At 39.9% G+C, this 18,759-nt stretch overlaps 3 protein-coding genes across 5 annotated transcripts; all 3 read left to right on the forward strand.

Moving 5' to 3' along the window:
* Positions 1-2,301: 2,301 nt before the first annotated feature.
* zgc:92591 (uncharacterized protein LOC436997 homolog) lies at positions 2,302-2,966 on the forward strand. Its single transcript, XM_034702528.1, has 2 exons — positions 2,302-2,516; positions 2,610-2,966. Exons 1-2 carry the CDS (start codon positions 2,403-2,405, stop codon positions 2,844-2,846), a joined length of 351 nt encoding a protein of 116 aa, XP_034558419.1. The 5' UTR covers positions 2,302-2,402; the 3' UTR covers positions 2,847-2,966.
* A 4,380-nt stretch (positions 2,967-7,346) lies between these two features.
* Positions 7,347-13,233, forward strand: asb10 (ankyrin repeat and SOCS box containing 10). 3 transcript variants are annotated; one of them, XM_034702524.1, is made up of 6 exons: positions 7,819-8,052; positions 8,841-8,985; positions 9,108-9,375; positions 10,884-11,388; positions 11,944-12,057; positions 12,514-13,233. In XM_034702524.1, exons 1-6 carry the CDS (start codon positions 7,936-7,938, stop codon positions 12,697-12,699), a joined length of 1,335 nt encoding a protein of 444 aa, XP_034558415.1. In that variant the 5' UTR covers positions 7,819-7,935; the 3' UTR covers positions 12,700-13,233. The 3 variants fall into 3 exon arrangements, with proteins under 3 accessions (XP_034558414.1, XP_034558415.1, XP_034558416.1); XM_034702523.1 differs by lacking the exon at positions 8,841-8,985 and having other exon boundaries at positions 7,347-8,052; XM_034702525.1 differs by lacking the exon at positions 7,819-8,052 and having other exon boundaries at positions 8,650-8,985.
* Positions 13,234-15,081: 1,848 nt separating this feature from the next.
* On the forward strand, positions 15,082-17,468 carry gbx1 (gastrulation brain homeobox 1). Its single transcript, XM_034702526.1, has 2 exons — positions 15,082-15,784; positions 16,473-17,468. The coding sequence occupies exons 1-2, from the start codon at positions 15,334-15,336 to the stop codon at positions 16,985-16,987; spliced, it is 966 nt and encodes a 321-aa protein (XP_034558417.1). The 5' UTR covers positions 15,082-15,333; the 3' UTR covers positions 16,988-17,468.
* The last annotated feature ends 1,291 nt before the right edge of the window (positions 17,469-18,759 follow it).

The raw sequence follows: 18,759 nt of genomic DNA on the forward strand, positions 1-18,759 counted from the left end.
ATATCACAGGGTCACTGAAGTTTTAAAGCAGAAGCTTTTCATGGCAACCCTGAAAAGAATGAAAGTGGATCTTTTTAACTTTGCTGCTTTCTGAAATATGTTGTTTGTTTGACTATATATTCATGCTTCAACTTCAGCCTGCCAGTTGTCTGACATTATAGTAAAGCAGGGGCTGTTTGTGTGCACAACAAGACTAATAGAAATGTGTTTCCTTACATCTTGTTTGCTGTGAATTTATGTTAACCTCAACTTGCTTAAGATTTTAAGTAATGAGTCCAGAGCTATTAAAACAGGTGCCATGATGATTTTATTGCAGAGCTTCAACACTAAGAGCTATTTTCTTTAGCATTACTGTCAACTCACTTCACACTCTACAACCTACATACACACAACTTGATAGTGAGTGATGCTGAAGTAAATTTCTCATGTTCACTGCTCACCCACAGTATTATTTATGGCATGGATGCATCTCGAAATTGTAGGGAACCTCAGCAGCACGACTGAAGCCAACGCAACTTTGCCAAGCTTTGTTATGATAGTAATGAATAAGCATGACAAAGTGCCCTACTATATAGAGAAAATATGTTTATGATGGAGGATTTAATTTGTGTTCCGATCCTTTAAGTACCCTGGATCTCGTAAATCAAACAGATTATAAGCCTGGGAAACAGAGGAGAGGGCATATGTAGAAACAATGGAACATGTTTGAATAGTTTCATGGGATCAAACTGTAAGTGGCATAGCAGTTTTCAGGAAAATACTAGTGCATTTCAAGGAAATAGTGTTCCACTACAATCAGAAAATGTTTGGGGAATAAAAGGTTAAAGACCTTGTTTTGTGTTTCATCAAAGCAAAGGGTGCTAAAATTTTAATGACAAAATCTAGACGTCTTAATATGTTATAATACTAGTTTGAAAGAACAATTGTTAACCTTGAGGCAAATTAGATGTATCTCTAAGTACTAGATAAAGCAACAGGAATAACCATTAAAATACAAACCTAGAGCTGAAATATTTCATACCAAATACCAGTACTTTGTCACATTGTTCCACAACCAAAGATTCCAGGGTTAAACACAAGCTAGAAATGTAATCAAGGGCACCCTTGTAGCTCACCATGTCCAGCGTGTGCCCCCCATGAACAGAGGGCGAGTCGTCGCTGCAGCACACAGGTGCCGTTCCAACTCTTGGACCATTTGCTGCATGTTGATTCTTCTCTATGCACAACTTATGCTGTCTCTCTAGCTCTCATGATCTAAAACACACAAAAATGGCAAAGACAAATGAGAAATGTAACGCTTTGCAACTCAAGAAATAACACCACAACAATCAGAGACCAGAGTAAAACTGATTTAACCTGAAAGCATGTCTGCAGACATGTATGTAAAGCTACTGAGAACTGTATGTAGAGTACTCAAACTTGTAATCTATCTGAACCTGATGAGAAGATATGTGGAGAACATGCCTTACTTGTAATTTGCGAAATGAACTTAAAACCCTATCATTCTGATGGATTTTCAATCTGTGCAGTTAGTGCCAATTAGGAGATTGTTCAGACACCAAACACTTATCATCGAAAGTAGGTATACAGCTTGAAAGAAATTGGTTGAGATTAAACACAGAGCTCCACTGTATAAGTAAGGTGTCAAGACTACACATTAATAGAGAAAAATTCCCAAACACATCTGCATTTTGCTGGACCGCTACCTTCTAAATCAGACAAAATGACATTGGGGCTTTTGGGGCTGGGATTCTGGGGCCTGCTTTAATCCAGTGTTGCTTATAATGCAATTCATTTTTAATAAGCATAGCCTCAGTGCGCATTGATCTATCTGATAACAGCACAGGCCCTCATTAAAATCAAGAGTTAGCTTACAGAAACATTTCATGAGACAATCAAAGCGCGTCCATTTAAATGTTAAGGTTTCTAAATATAGCCCAAGGTCTAAAATATCTATCAAACTACGGGCTGTATGGAGGATTACAATGGATTTCAGGAGAATCTACTTCAGGAATATTCATACACTAGTGTATTTTAATGCAGCCTAAAAACTGGTGTGAGCGTGCCACCGAGTGGACACCATTGGTATGTGCAATGATTTAACCTTGTGGTTTAAATAACTCAATACATTACAACCTCTTGGCAACAACATGACCTTCCTCATTAATCAGAAGCAGTTGTAGGTGACCTCGTGGCTGAATTTTGGGCCTTAACCCGTATTAATTTGTGCGTCTTTCCTACAACAAAAACAAAGCAGGTGAGCTAAATCTGTCGCTAATTAACATGCTACATAAACAGCTGTGCGCAAGCTTGCAAACTGGGAAACCAGGCCTATTTCTAGCTACTTGATAAAGCATTAGGTATTACTTAAAATAGCTCTTGAATGAGATACAGTTTGAAATATGACTAATGATATATCCAAACGAAAGGGGAAGAGTTCAGGTGAAAAAAAGACGAAAAGAAAAGCCAAAAGAAGAGAAACTTACGCAATGTACATCTATAAAGTGTTGAAACAGGTGAGTGAAAAATGCGCATGGAACTTAGGTTGATTCGGTTCTTCCGGTTTGTTATTACAACCTAATTTCAAACTATTCCTCATGTCTTCACAGGTTCATCCAGACACGGGGATTTCAAGCAGAGCCATGAGCGTCATGAACTCCTTCGTGAACGACCTGTTTGAAAGAATTGCTACCGAAGCGTCCCGACTGGCTCAGTACAATCAACGCTCCACCATCACCAGCAGAGAGGTGCAAACTGCAGTGAGGCTGCTACTGCCCGGGGAGCTGGCTAAACACGCTGTGTCTGAAGGCACCAAAGCTGTCACTAAGTACACCAGCTCTAAATGAAGACTTCAACACACTCTGTGTTGTTATAAAGGCTTCACATTTTTTGCATCTCTCAATAAATGCATAAAAAAAAAGAGGTCCCACTTTTCAATCCTCCACTCATTTAGGAAAAAATAGTAACAACTCATCATAACCACTAGATGGGGTAGTATCACATTCAACATGAACAAAGTATGACTGATTCTTTAATGAGTAGTTTTTAAAATTTAATATTTTGAAATGTAATATAAAACATTCAACTTTTACAGAAAACTGCATGTTTTTGTACAGAAATAAATATCCAAAGAACTGTGTGGGTTTCCTTTTCAATCTAATTTATAAATGCCTTGTAAGGCATATTTAAGCCTCACTTTAGATGAGGTCACACAAAGTACTCTATTAGTAATTAGCCATTACATATATATATGTATATATATATTAAATACACATATTTGACGCTTTAACTTATTTTAATTACACATATTTTATTGTTGTTGGTGTGCATTAGTTATTTAAAATCAATTTTTATTCTATTTTTAATATGTCTTGTGATTATTTTATTTCTGCTTCTTTCTTGTTTTCAATCGCTGTGAAGCACTTTGGGTTGCATTTGACTTGTATGAAAGGTGTTATATAGATAAAACTTGATTTATATATATATGTATATATATATCATATCTAGCAATAGGGTCCACCATGCCTCCTTGCTAAGATAAAAGTCTTTCTCATTCTTGTGTAAAGTTTATCTGATGCACCCTCCCAGTGCATTACTGTAATCCACACTCCAGTGGTAGGAGAGAGATACATTCCATCTCACACAGGTAGGGCCCCAGCCTGGATCCAAACCAAGTAGCCAGGAGTAGAACGAGCAACCACAGTTACAAGGGCTGCAGCCTCTGTACATGGGGCATGAGCTTAAGTCACCAAGAAAACTGGTTCCTCATTAAATTCTGATTAAAAGCATATATATACTACAAAATATAAATACAGATAGAAATGATGGTAAAGAAGGGTAAAAAAAATGTTTTAGGGATGTGCTCATCAAGATGGGAAAGGGGTAATATCTTTTGATAATGGCTGAATAAAAGGAGCCAAAAACATAAAAAGCATCATTTTTGCAGCTTTTGTAAAAACTCTGACTTAAACTTTATCATCTTTATCTCATAACACAGGATACAAAAACAACATTGTCCTTGTAAAGCATATTTCTTTTAAAAGTTAGCATGTTTCTAAAGTATTTTTTGACCTCTAATGAATTTATTCAAACCTTGATAATATCCATTATCTAGTCAGCTTTGAAATGGACATATGGCTATTAATAAACTGACAGAGGAAATAACGCAACATGGCATCCTTGTTGTTTATTCTAATCAGGTCTTTAAAAGACAACACCGTCAACTGAATACTACTTGATTACAGGATAATGACACCACCGTTTGCACCAGTCCAATCTGCATAAAATGCAGGAACTGATAAAGGTCTCTCTAATTAGGATGGTGTTTACATCAGGCTTTACATACACCTATTAGGCGACCCTTGTCAACATCCTACAAAGCCGGGCTCACTGTGATAATGCACTTGATGTGACTCCTGCCAATGACTGTTATTGTTGAGATACCCATTTTAGTTGTTTCCCAGCATTCTTGGTAATGATAGGAAATCTACGGATGTTATTATGAGGGTGATACAGTCTTTGATGGCAGTGACTTTGTTCGTGATTATCATGGCCATTTAGGTTTTGTATCTTGCACCCTTCCCCATATCCCCTCTCATGCCCATGCCAAGTGGTAGTCATTGCCGTCTGCTTTAGGCAGACTGCTATGAACACATTATGGATGGGTGCATTAGTGAGTGATGCAGAGCCCGTGCTTGCTTGCCTTGTTTTCGTGTGAGAGTGCATCATTAGAAAATGTTCCACTTGGCAGGGAAGCGCGTATTAACTGCAACCGCAATGAAATGAGGTTGTGATAGATGGTTAAAGTTATACAGGACTATTAGGTTGAAATATGAACCTCTCAATTGTCATGATGAAACAGGGGGCTATTTGCGTGGTGATCAGTGCATTGAGAGACAATTGGAATCTGCAAAGACCGACACAATACATTATAGGTGGTAGGCTCAGAGCTGAGAGAGTACAGAAAAAGTAATCATGCTTCCACAGAGTAGTTTGGAGCTACTGTTCAATTCAAGGCTCTATAAATTCATTTGGGTTCTCAACCAACACCTTGAGCATTGTGATGAGACCTGGGGGAGGTTTGCAAATAGGGCATCTTGTCTATAACATGTGGTGGACGCTGATGAGCCAAACATATGGAAGTAAACCAGTGCTGATCAGGAACCAAAAAAGATCTGTAATAGCATTGCAGACTTAATGTATCTGTATGGAGTGTCAGAGTCAATGAGATATTTGGAAAAATTTGAATAAACCAAAATGTCAATCAGAACTCTACACAAAGGCATAAAAGGTGCCAATATTGTTAGCCAATCAAACATGCTCACATAAACAAGTTATTTTACCATAAACTTCAGACTCTCTTTCTCTCCTTCATGTGAACTGAAATGTTCAAGTTGCATATCAATGGCTCTTAAGGCAACAGAATTGCCCACTTTCCAGACATGATCCGGCCATTTCAGATTTTAAAAAGTGCAATAAGTTACACACAACTCATTATTATATGAAATACCTGGAGGATGATGGTGTGCTTTGATGCCATTTTAACACTCTCTCTAAACTTAGACTTTCTTTGGATGCACTGACTCTGTCTTAGACTAACAACAGATCCAATTGCAAACCCATTAGCATTTAATATTACTGTAATTACTGTGTACATTTCATTATGTTCTCAGTATATTAAATGACTGCTCAGTGTGGAGGGAGGGCTATAGTTTAATCTCTTTCTGTATTACTGTGTGCCACAGTACTCAAAACAGCATTAAGAGGCACATAATCAGAGGGAACTAATTGCCTATGATTGTATAAATTAAGTGCCTCTCTCTCATCAGGGCTGTTGCTGATGTCCGGTCTCTCGCCGCCTTGGGAAGGGAAGGCAGTTGACCACAATGGTGAAAAACCATCGGAGAGACGGCTACTGGTGGGTAATGTGAGGAAACCAAAGATTTAATATGTCCACGGGGGGCTGTGAGGGCAGGGGGTGTTACTACTGCTGATGTTTTTTTGTTGCCATCAGAGTTTCCTCCGCTTCTGAGAGGGGGAAAAAAAGAAAAAAGAAACACGAATGCCCACCATTTGAGAAATGAATTTATCGAAGTCGCTGTCTTTTTCCCCATTAGTAAGTGTTTAGTTCAGCGTTTTAAATAATTGCGTTACCAGGAATGATATTTAAAATACATTTGGGAGTCAATGAGGCGGGAAAGTGCCTACATGTTTTGCTGATGACACCCGGGCCATTTGGAAGACATCAAAGTAGAGAGGAGGTAGCCCAGATGCATATTATAAACTCATTATGTATATCATTTAAAAGGATGTACTCCAGCCGCAAAAACAATATTCCTAGTCTCTCTCTGGTAATGTGTGTTTTCAAAGTTGAAACTCTTACTCGCCTTCAGTTTAATGTGGCATCTATTACCAAACTGTAACATAAAATAAATGACCTCGATTTCCATAGCAGAACAGTCGTTAAGGTATAGATGAGAAGCAGCGATGCTTCTGTGTTTTCAAATGGGAAAGAAGGTAAAACCTCCCAACAAATGTTATATACTTCTCCACCTGTGGTGCCGACCTTGTTTTCCACAGAGCTTACATGCACCTTGATGGACTCCAGCACAGACGTGGATAAACAGACATTAAAATATGTGCGTTTTGATAAGCTGTGCATCAAATGCAGAACATTTTGACAAGCCTCCAAAAAATGAGGTTATTATATGTCATCATAACCAGGCATGTAAAGCTAACCTGGGTCTAGAGAGTAAAGAGTGTGGTTCAGCATTGCACTTGAAAATGGCGGCCCATCAGTCAAAAGAGATGTTTGTCAGAAGCTTAGCGAGTAGGCTTACGAGGCTTAATTATGCGCCGTCCCTCCACCATCAGAACACTACACGTGGGGCAGAGTGACACAGCGGTTGCCAGTCATTCAGCCTAATGTTCTAATGCAGGGAGCCATGTGGATACATAAAATCCATTAAGGCTGCTGGAAAAAAAAATACAAAACAGAGGAAGACATTTTGCAAGCACATTCTCACAGGGGCTCTCCAATAGGGCATTCCTATTTGCTCTGCCTCTAAGACCAAATTTGACCTTAAAAGTTGTCCAAATGATAAGTCAGCTGTTACTTTTGGACTTTTTATGTGAGTTCAATAGCAAAAGCTCTATTGGGAGTGCTACATTTTTATATTATAGAGACTTGACCCTTTTGAATTAACTTTTTTTTTCACTGAAAGTTAGAGGGCAAGATGGGAGAACACACTAAATCTATCTGGAAAAAGCTGTGTTTCTATGTGCTGAACTTTAATCTTTAAATCCGTATTCCTCCAGGAGGAAAGCCTCCCAACTGCTCTCATTAAAGGTAATTTTCAAAAAGATTCTGCGGGTTTTAAATAAAACACGTCAGTCACCTCTATAGCACCTTGTAATGTAGTGACCTACATGAGTACCTTGTAACCTGACACATGCACACTTTACAGCTGAAACTTTGCTTGAGGCAAACAGGGGAGGCTCAAGAGTGTGCATGTGAGGGATAAAAATAGCATTAGTTGTCACACTGCAGGGAGGGTTTCATACCAAATATCAAAACAACTCTGTGAACCAACCGTCTGAACAGCCAGCAGGCACGTTAGCCAGAGAGAGCGAAACAACTACAGAAACAGATAGGAAGGCCTTTGAAGACTGTCATTCACTCTCTCATACACATTTCACACAACCACCTCAGAGGTGAGACATTCAGCATGTCACAAGGCAGCTTTGTCTTTTCATCCATGGCCTTGCGTTCTCTTCAACTTGACGAGGACATGCTGGAAAGGCACCAGTACAAGAAGCAGCTGGCCTCCCATCAACTCAATAACTATCTGCTGAAAAAGGAGGCCAGGGACAGGGCACCGCTGAGGCCCAGCAAGGCCCTGCCCGCAGCGCTCTGCCAGGATGCGGTCGTCGTAAATGCTCTGTATACAGGAGACCTGGAGGCTATGCAGCGACTGTTTCCGCGAGGATCCACAGTTAACCTCATCATCGAACCACAAGGAGGGGATATGCGCTGGGTCGCCACAGGAGAAGGTAGGAGACATCATCTGTCTTCATTAGGAATTCATTTACAGATTCTGGAGAATTTGCACAGCTTAGCTTACTTATTTTTTCCTGGAGATGAGCACATCAGAATATTAATCACTGCTTTCTAATGATTTTAACATGCAACTTGGAGCAATACGTAGTTGATGCATGTCACTCTGAGGCAGTGTTTGATGACACAGTAATGTCATATTTATAGAAGCAGAGCATGAGACAGTATTTATGGAAACAATCATGTCCCCCACACAATCAGGCTGGATTCCATTGTGGCTTTTCACAGTGGACAAAATAAGCTGCTTACATTTTCATGTTGTAGCATAATAAGTCAGTTTGGGATTTTTGTGTCCTTTGATCCAATTCAAAATGTTAGATGAATGTTAATAGACCTGTGCATTATTGGGAGGTTTACCAAAATAATTTCATTTTCCATCCTCCTATATTTCACCTGCATGCAAAAGAGCAATATCCATTAACTACTACTGATGTGCTGAATCAGTGCTCAGGTGACATGTAACACACAGATCATTGGCTGGGCTGAGGAGGTTCACTAGGCCAGCCAAAATATCACATAACATCCCCCCTGAAATAGCCCTGTGTGCACAAACAACCAAGCATAAGAGCCTATTTCTTCAAGAGAAACCACGCTCCTGCAACATTTAAATACATAGCTTAGTTTCAGTATGGCTTACGTAGCTCCAAAGATTAGGTGGCACAAAAAGAAAAAATACCGCAACGACGTGATCGCCACAGCCACTGCTACCGGTTGTATCCTGCAGTTCTGGAACTCTCTCCTCGTGGGCGATGAGCTGACGATCATCAGCATAGTGGACGACGACGAGTACTCACACCTTATCGATGCCACATATGACACCAGCAACATAGAAGAATGGAAGAACTTCAGGTTTAACTACAGAGGCCTGAGTAGGTTAATCTGTGCTTTTCTTCAGGATATTATCATACTTTGAATTCGGTATCCGAAATGTCCACTCAATAATCTTCACAGATGAGTGTTGACCTTAAACTTCATTATCATTTACTTGCAGGACTTTGGTCACTGAGTTATGAGCAAGAATTGACAACACCACTTCACATCACCGCTGGACGAGGCTTCACAGAGTGCCTCAGACTCCTGCTGCAACGAGGAGCCAATGTAGACCTAGCACCTGGAGGCACCACAGCCCTGCATGAGTCCTGTGAAAACTGCCAGCCAGAGTGTACCAAACTGCTGCTGATCCACGGCGCCAATGCTAATGCTGTCTCTGAGGAGGGCCTCATGCCACTGCACGTCTGTACCACCCTTGAATCTTTTGAGTGAGTAAAGCAGAACCAAATTTGAGTCTGTAATATATTTGGTGTATAAAGCAGAACAAAACTTCAATAAATGAATCCATGAGTACTTTGCTTTAAGGATACTTTCACAGTTGCCAGAGGCTAAGATTGACTATGAGATGTCAAGGTTTACTGACCTTAAAGCTCCTGTAAAGAGATTTTAACAGTTTATGAAACACACTGTCTTTATGACTTTCAATAGCAAAACAGACCAACAGCAGAGAGACAGATTTTTGTTGGATCAATGTTATTTTTTATACCTGCAAATATTCTGCCGGGTAGGTGGCGATAAACAGAATGCTGCCAACAGTTTTTATCTAACCTCTTTAATTTTCAACAGCAAAGATTCTTGATGAGTGACATGATTTACAAAACAGCAGAGTGAGATTTTTGTACGAAAACATTATTTACACATGCACAAGATCAGAAAATAGATGTAACATTATGTCCACAGGGGGTGGCAAATTGACTCAAACCAAAATTTCATCACAGCAGCTCTAATCGAAGTAAGAAGCCTCAGTTTATATTGAGGTTACATTTTTTCCTAATTAACTCATTTTTGCCATAAGATGAAGACAACACTGCTTGAAATCAGAATCAAAATGAATCAAAAGTTTGCTAACATTAGCCATCGTTAGCTAATCTTACTGGAGCAAGCAGGTTTTCTGGTTGTGGACAGTAATTAGCAAAAGCGCTGGTGTCCTAAATTAATGCAACAGTTGTTGGAAAAGAAAGAAAGTGTTATTTCCATAGTCTGTACTGACAGTCTCAGTGATGTCACCAATTTGTCTGTCAGTAAAGTCAGCAACACCCCTAATTATGCCTAATAATGCAAAACTTGTGATCTTAATATCTTCATAGCGGACTAATTCAGCCCCATAAAGTGTCTACAAATAGTAGAATGGATTATTTAGACCTAAACAATTGTTGTACCAGGCTGTGAACATGTTTATTTCTGCTGTAAAGATAAATAATTTTACATGGCAGTCAATGGGGATTCCTTGGATTTGAAGCCAGCCTCAATGGGACACTGAATTGTAGTTTTTAGCACGTGTTGATTGCTTTCATTTGGTGAAATCAGAGGTTACATCAGGTTTTTTTTCTGTAAGAGTTGCCTAGTTTTGCAGAGTGTTAAAACCTGATAGGCAGGCAGTTGTGTAGCTAAAATTGCTAGCTAAATGGGTGTAAGATGGAGCTCCAGCCACTCAAAATTGTTTAGCAGATCCAAGCTCATAGTTTAAGGGAAGTTTTACTCATAATAGCTCGTTCTTATGTATTAAAAGTTTAACATGACATCTGGTTTAAGATTTAAATCAGCATTTGGAACATGGGGTTAGTTGTTGGTATATATAGGATATATAGGCACACCATAGCTTCTTAGTTACAGTTATGAGTTTAATAAAACTTCCAAGATACACACTGAAAGATGTTTAAACATGGGGACAACCTGTGCTGCATTACAAAACAAGGTTCTTTACTTCTATCTACAGATGTGCCAAATACCTCCTCCAGTATGGTGCAGCCATCAATGGTCGCACTCTAGATGAAGGTGACAGTCCTTTACATGTGGCAGCCAGAAACGGCCTCCCTGACCACGTGGACCTCTACCTGCGTTATGGAGCTGCTGTGGACAGACAGAACGATGAAGGGCTCACCCCCCTGAATGCAGCGTGTTCACAACCCCAGGAGCTCCAGGAACTTCAAAGTTACTGCAAGGTGTGCCAGACACTGCTAGGGGCCGGGGCCGACATCCACACCATGGACCAGGACAAACACAATCCTCTACACATGGCCTGTAAGAATGCCAACCCTGATATAGTGGATCTGCTGCTGGCTAAAGGCGCCTGCGTCAATGAGATGGACTATGGGGGCGAAGCTCCCATGCACAACATCCTGAAAGTGGTCAGCTACAAGGTTTCCCATGAGCCTGAGAGGATTGTTCGTGCTTTGCTAAACCATGGTTCTATTCGGGTATGGCCTGGAGCTCTACCTGTGGTGAGAAATGAAAAGCTACATGTTATTTAAAATGAGTAAAAAAGAAAGAATTACTACAATCCTTGTGGAATAAATGAATGCAGACGGGTTTGGAGTTATACACTGTTTTTGCAGTATGAACCAATTATTCATCAAGCTGGCTCATTTAGCATAATTAGCAGGCTCTGCTCATGTAACACCTTGAAAGTCTTGAGACACTTAAACTATTCCTCCGAGTATTCCAGACTTCACAACTTCACAATTCAAATCATTCCCATCTCATGACACAACATGAAGTGTTGCACTCTCTGCAGGGAACAGACTACAACTATCACTGAACCCACGTGCATGAGAGAAAATGCCTGGTTCCTAATTAGGCAAGTGTTAATAGGAGATTAATTAGCACTAATTGCATAATTTCCAGTTAAACCCCTGGAGGGAAGACCAATCTGTTCATTTCACAAGTGTTTAATTACTTTATTTCTTCAGTTCTATGGAGTCGTAGGCTGGCTCATGAACTTCACTGATGATTGTATGAATGTGGGGCTTTGCTCTGTGTTGTGGTGTTTCTCTCAGGTTCTGAAGCACTGCTCTGTGTCTCCACGCACCATCGAAGTTCTCCTGAACGCCTACAGTCAACTTAAAGTCAGAGACACATGGGTGGAGGCTGTGTCACCTGAGGTGTTCCAGGCAAGTTTGTTGAAAATTAAACTGAATGATGTAACAAGTGTGACGGTTTTAAGATAAATATTTGTTACCTTGATGTTTATTTGTTCTATTCATACTTTCCAACATTAGACTTCACAAGTGATGCATATTCTTTTGTTCCTTGATTTCCTAATGGTGCATTCATGAAACAAAATTACAAGATGCCTTTAAGTTCTCATATAATCTGAGATATGTAAGGCCATGAATGCTGCTATGATATGAATCATTTAAAATGTGTAGAAATTATTACAAAAATTTGTTTTGTATGCTGCATGAGCTCCCTTAAAATCTAGGCAGTAATATTTTGCAAAACTTTTTTTTTTGTCTTTTATTGCTTCTTATTAATTTCAAAATACTTAAACACAGTTAAGTCTTACATGAATTATATCACTGCTCCTCCAACTTCATCTCATGTTTATGCATCCTTTTCTCCAACAGGAGCACAAAGAATTCTACGAGTCCGTCTTCTCTCTAGAGATGACTCCTCGATCCCTGCAGCACTTGGCACGTTGCAAAGTCAGGAACTTCTTGGATGGCCGAGTTCACATAGTGGTCCCTAAACTGGATCTGCCCACCTTCATTAAGAACTACCTGCTGCTGGACTACAGAGGTTATATCCACTAGAAAGCACTTTGTGTAGTCTATCATAGATATGTTGTTGATTGAGGGCTGCTATATGAGGGAGCTGAGAGACTGTTCACGATATAAACATCATAATAAAATATACAGCATCAACTGTAACACTGTAGGGCAACACACTTTTTATGATTGACCCTCAGAAGCTGTTCGTTCCCCAACACTTTAATTCCAGATCATCCCTCAGCTCAGAAACATGTTTGATGTTACACCACAAGAGGGCGCTGTAGACTAGATTTGATCAAATATAAAGCAGGTGTGCAATTGTGTGTTTTTTATCTTACATATTTTATGACTGAATATTTTTTTATCCTGCACTTGTTGATGACGAGGATGTTTGTATTTGTATACATTCATATATAGCTGTGGTTTGCTGCATATGAGGGCGCTGAGGAGTGCTATTGGCAGATATTGGCATTAATAATTACCCTTTAATTTACCACTGACATGCGTGTAACTGGAAGTTGTATATAAGAAATAAGCTTGATATAAGAATAAAATTGCCCTCCATGGCTAAGTGAAGTTGATATTGTTCATTTATTTTTTTTCCGTTGTCTTACATTTACTGTCTCTCCTCGGTTCTTCCTAATGCTTTGGTTTGTAGCCTGCTGTTTTGGGTCATGTTGCATCCTCGTTTTTTGTGTGCATTGGCAGATAAAATATGATATACACAAATTACATTGAATGAAATTAAATTCAGTTTTTTTTGTTTACATTTAAATCCTGCATTTTGAAAGGGCAGGTAGCAAAAATAAAGAAAAAAGATTCACAACTACTGAACGTTAAAACGTGTTAATTGGCACTTTAATCACTAGATTTCATAAAACCTCAATCTGAATTTACCTGGTCAAATATGCTTGACAAACTTTGAAACAGGTCAAACGACAGAAAAAAACGACAAGAATTTGTTAAATTGCACCGGTCAGTTTGTCAGCAGTTATTAACGGAATTAAAAGTTATCTTTGATGCATTATTTTGGTCATATTTGGCAGGAAAAAAACCCAGTTTTTTCAGACTTATCTTGAAATAATAAATCGAAAGAGTTTTATGATATCGTAAGGGAATAAAAAAGGTTGTTGATTTTTTTTCTAGCATTTTTAACTCTACTTATGAACATTTTTTACACGATTGAAAAAGAAAAGTTCAAATTGATTAATTTTTATTTGGTCGTTGAAATTTGTCTCCAATAAAAAGTGCAAAGGGGAACAGAGTAACCTCAGAATTGCTCCATAAAGAGATGGTTTCAGTAGATCAAATAGTGCTGCTGCTGCTGCTGCTGCTGGAGTCACTTGCAATTATAAGAATTAGCCTGGCCTGGCCCTCCATCGCTAATCAGAGCCGCTGGTGATATGTTTATGTCCTCGTGCAATCAGACGACCGGTTGGAGAGCCCGGGCACCCAGGACTCAATAGGGCTAATCATCATCAGTTCCCATTGCCATTTAAAAGGTGAAATGATCTGCGATTAAACCAGTGCTTAAGGAAAGAGAAAAGTGATTTTTTTTTCTTTCCAGCATGCATTTTGATCAGGGATGAATTTCATCTCCAAAGTGCATAATTTAATCTACAAAAATCCTTAACGCAGGATTAAATTGGCAGTTTATCGGTTATAGGTGTTGGAGTTTAATACTCGGACCTTTTAAAATAAATCCCTTGGGTTCAAACCGAGTAAAATCACTTCGATTTGACTTTGGCCACAGTGTCCACACTGCAGTTGACCTCGCATAAACCTCTTTTATCTGAATCTAATTTCGCGCAGAGTATCTCTCTCCAGGGAACAATTGTTGCAGCACTTCTCTTTTTTTCCAAAGCCAAACGCATTGTTTTTATTCGCGGAGAAAGGGCCAGAAAGCGGAGAAACATCTGCCTCTCCACCCTCCTCACTCTGATGCCCATCGGCCCCAATATTCCAACAAAAGGCGCCGTTGTTTTACGCTGTCCCTTGAATCCAGAGTAATTACTTATCATCAATCAAAATTAATAATAGCTGATTGGGTTGGTGTGGTCAACGATTATAGAAGGGGAAGGGCTGGAGCAGTCTCTCACACCGTTTTGCAGTCAATGGTGAACCTGGCAAAAGAGAAGGAGAGGGGGCTTGAGAGGAGGGGGGCGACCCGTCTATTTGGTCTCCACTGGGAAACTACCGCCTCTCAAGACGGCCAAAAAGTCAGAGGCTGAATAAGGAAATGAAGCGTAATTTGAGGAAGATGGATGAGCCCCCAGGGAAACACCCCCTTTTCATTCCTCTTGTATTGCAGATGATAACCAATGCGCTCTCGCCCTCTCTCTCTCTCTGCGCACACACACACTCTCTCACACACAGAGCATGGGAGAGGGGCGGGGGAGGAGTTGGTAGATAGATAGAGAGAGCGTGTGTTTATGTCTCAGTGTGTGACAAATAAGAGGGAAAAGGTAGCGACAGGGCTCACAACAAAGCGCAGAGAGAGAGAGAGAGTGCAGAGATCCGGAGAAGCAGTCCACTCAGTCCCAGGGATGACAACACGGAAGAGGATCTACTTTGTCTCCGCTCCGTCTTTGCACTGAAAGTTTTACGAGTCGCCAAGGGAAAAAAGGACAGCAGCTTTTTAAGTTTTCAGCCAAAAAATAAGAGTTTGCCTGCAACATGCAGAGACCAGGCGGCCAAGCGACGGCGTTCTCAATCGACTCCCTCATAGGGACCCCTCAGCCCAGACCGGGACACCTGCTCTACACGGGCTACCCCATGTTCATGCCGTACAGACCTCTGGTTATCCCACAAGCTTTATCCCATTCACCCTTAACGTCTGGGATACCACCCCTCGCGCCTTTGGCTTCTTTTGCGGGACGCCTCACGAACACGTTCTGTGCCAGTTTAGGGCAGGGGGTGCCCTCCATGGTCGCGCTCACCACCACGATGCCAAGTTTCTCGGATCCACCGGACAGTTTCTACCCACCACAAGAGCTCCCAGGCCCGCGTTTGAGCGCAGCAGATCCCGGAGCGAGGAGGCAGGAGAGCCCGCACTCTGATGAGCTACACGGCCGGGACAAGAGCTCCGAGCTGCTCAACTTCTCAGAAACTTTTCAAACTATATCAGGTAAGCTTGGCCTCATAACGTATTCCTAGAAAATAGCCTAATCCAAACCTCAAAGCTGCTGCGTAAAAAGTGAGCACTGTGCGCAAAAATGTGTTAAATTATAAAGTATAACATTTTTCTCTCAGACATGTTCTGAGATTAACAATTAAGCCATCCTCCATCAGTTTCTTCATAATTGCAGAGTGATAGACATAATAATGCATTTATTTTGGTCTGACTTTTTTGGGACTGCAACCTAATGACAGTTGAACTATAAAATACTTTACAGAAGAAGTTCCTGATAGTTTCTTCTTCCACTTTACTGTTATTTCTAAGAGTTTCTAATTAAAATATAATGAGTACGAATGTGAGAGCATGCTTAACTGCATTTCAAGACAAGCTTGGTAAAATTGTATTGTGCAAAGAAGAAATCTCACCTGTTCCAAGTTGCCTAAAACATCTGGAAACTTGCCGAATAGCAACACTGAACTAGACCAATTTTACTCTAGCTATTGGTGCTAACTGTCAACATATTTTAAGATGTTTTTTCAGATTTTTACATGCTATCCTTTTTACCCACCTGCTTCGAAAGAAGCCATGATTGATGTCCTACACAATGAGAAAATTGCGTAATGCTCGCTTTTGGCTTAGACCTTTGAACAAGCGACTAAGTGTGTTTTTTCTTTCTTTTATTTTCTCTACATTTTAGGAGAGACCAAACTGTACAGCTCAGACGACGAGAAGCTGGACCTCAAATCCGCAGACACCGCATGCAGTGACCGGGAGGACAGCTCCGTGGACAGCGAGAACGAAAGTTTCTCTGACGGAAACAACTGTGGCTCCCTGTCCCAGAAGAGTAAACTGAAAACCGGCTCTCAGGAGGCGTTACCCACCGGTAGCTCGGCGGGGAAGAGCCGGAGGAGACGAACAGCTTTTACCAGCGAGCAGCTGCTCGAACTTGAAAAGGAGTTTCACTGTAAAAAGTATCTTTCTCTGACTGAACGCTCGCAGATCGCTCACGCGCTTAAATTGAGCGAGGTGCAGGTGAAGATCTGGTTTCAGAACCGCAGGGCCAAGTGGAAACGGATCAAAGCCGGCAACGTGAACAACCGATCAGGAGAACCAGTGAGGAACCCCAAAATAGTGGTCCCCATACCCGTGCACGTCAACAGGTTCGCTGTGAGGAGTCAGCACCAACAAATAGAGCAAGGGACCAGGCCGTGAACTCGGAGAAAAATCTGAAATATTCAAAAATAAAAGAACACTTACATGTTGAACGCATGAAGCACAAAAGGAGGGGTCGATTATTTTGTCTGAGAGCAGAGAAGAGGATCATTATTTGGCAATATGCTGTCATTTTTATTTATTCTTCTGTGAATATGTAAATATAAATGGGTAAAAATGGTACAAACGGGCACTATGAGATGAGACTGTAAAGATTTTTTTAAGTATTTATATGTAGGGCCAAGATGTTCTGTTGTGCATGTCCTCATTTGGTGAAGCTGGATTTTTGTTTTGTGTTTCGTACAATTTGTTGAGCACATTTGCATGTAAAGACGGTTTGACATTTTATTTGGAAACTGTAGGATTCACGGTTGACAGCTATTTGTGAAAAAAAAGAAAAGGTATGAAGGAAATGATGACCAAACAAGGGACAAGTGTAAAGTATATTGACCTAATAAATCGCTTTATACGAAAGTTTGAATCCAGAATGAATCTTCTTTTGTTCGTAAGAGCAACTATGTTGTTTTTTCGTAAATTTCTACAAATTGATATTGTACAAATAAAAATTGTGGCCTGTAATGTGAAATGCATCCTAAACTCAAAGCATTAACTGAAGTTAGGCGGCTTTTTAAAAAAATATTCAACACATTTTGGCTAAATTAGCAACGACGTTGTTTTTCACACAGAAGACGTAATTATGAATTTTATGCAGAAAATATTTTAAAACAGTTTCATAATTCATATAGGTTACATCGAAAAAATATGTTATTGTTATTTCAAGTGCTTCCTTGTACTAACTTTCAAAGTTCACTTGCATCCTAGCGTCCTAACGCACAAGCTTCATTCGCATTTTTGCTAGTTTTGATCATTTGATGCTAAAAACGATTTTTCCATCGAAACATCAGGACCTGAGAGGCAAACGAGATCTTAAAAAATGCAATCAGTGATGGGTTTGTTTTTAGGAGGCCATGTTGTTTCAGTTGGACTGATGGATAGCCTTTTGACTTGGCACATTCAGCACACCGTGATGAACTTAACTGTCAGTCACTGCTGAGAGAATAGCAAACCTACAGCAGCTCTTACAAACGCAAATACACAGGTAAAATAATCAAAATGTAGTGTGTGAACAAAAATCCTCAATAGAAATAATTGTGCTTGACACTTAAATAGGCTTAAAATAAAGTTTAAAACATGCAAAGAAATTACATTATTGATGTTTCTGTATTTACTGAAGTTTATCACAACTTCACTTGAATATTGTAACATTTTCTTCAGAGGATATGCTCTGGTGTGATTGTTTTTGGTACTCTCTCAGAAGTGTGTCACCTGTGGATAATTTCTTTAAAGTGAAAGTGACAGTTTTTAGGGTTGCATATTTGATCACTTTATCAAAATTAACAGGTGGCATATTACATTTTAAAATTGACAGCCATACTTGCCTATACCTAATACACAGAGTAATCTCTTATAATTTCCTAAATCTTTTCTATCGCATGTTATACTGCTTTTAAAGACTTTAAATCTTATATTTCAATGTGAAATTGCAGAGTAGAAATATTCAAATAATCTGCATCTAAAATAATGTCTGATCACATCACTCTCCAAGTACAGGAAAAGGCTAAAACTGAGCTTTGTGTTTCCATGCAAACTTTCATATATGCATGCTTCTCTCAGGGTTTGGTTCCTCTGAGCTGTTTCCAGAAAAGGCTCATGTTGGAATAATTTCAGCTCAGCTCAGATGGGAGAAAGTGATTAGTTTTTCCAAAATAGAC

The sequence above is a fragment of the Notolabrus celidotus genome, chromosome 15, assembly GCF_009762535.1.
Source record: "Notolabrus celidotus isolate fNotCel1 chromosome 15, fNotCel1.pri, whole genome shotgun sequence".
In the NCBI taxonomy this organism is placed as follows: Eukaryota; Metazoa; Chordata; class Actinopteri; order Labriformes; family Labridae; genus Notolabrus; species Notolabrus celidotus.

Bases quoted from the DNA above. Each gene is read 5' to 3' on its own strand.
- gbx1 (XM_034702526.1), top strand. From the start codon at position 15,334: ATGCAGAGACCAGGCGGCCAAGCGACGGCGTTCTCAATCGACTCCCTC. The intron at 15,785-16,472 runs GTAAGCTTGGCC...TCTACATTTTAG, and splicing joins AACTTTTCAAACTATATCAG to GAGAGACCAAACTGTACAGC.
- zgc:92591 (XM_034702528.1), top strand. From the start codon at position 2,403: ATGACTAATGATATATCCAAACGAAAGGGGAAGAGTTCAGGTGAAAAA. The intron at 2,517-2,609 runs GTGAGTGAAAAA...ATGTCTTCACAG, and splicing joins TCTATAAAGTGTTGAAACAG to GTTCATCCAGACACGGGGAT.
- asb10 (XM_034702523.1), top strand. From the start codon at position 7,728: ATGTCACAAGGCAGCTTTGTCTTTTCATCCATGGCCTTGCGTTCTCTT. The intron at 8,053-9,107 runs GTAGGAGACATC...ATTTACTTGCAG, and splicing joins CTGGGTCGCCACAGGAGAAG to GACTTTGGTCACTGAGTTAT. The intron at 11,389-11,943 runs GTGAGAAATGAA...TGTTTCTCTCAG, and splicing joins GGCCTGGAGCTCTACCTGTG to GTTCTGAAGCACTGCTCTGT.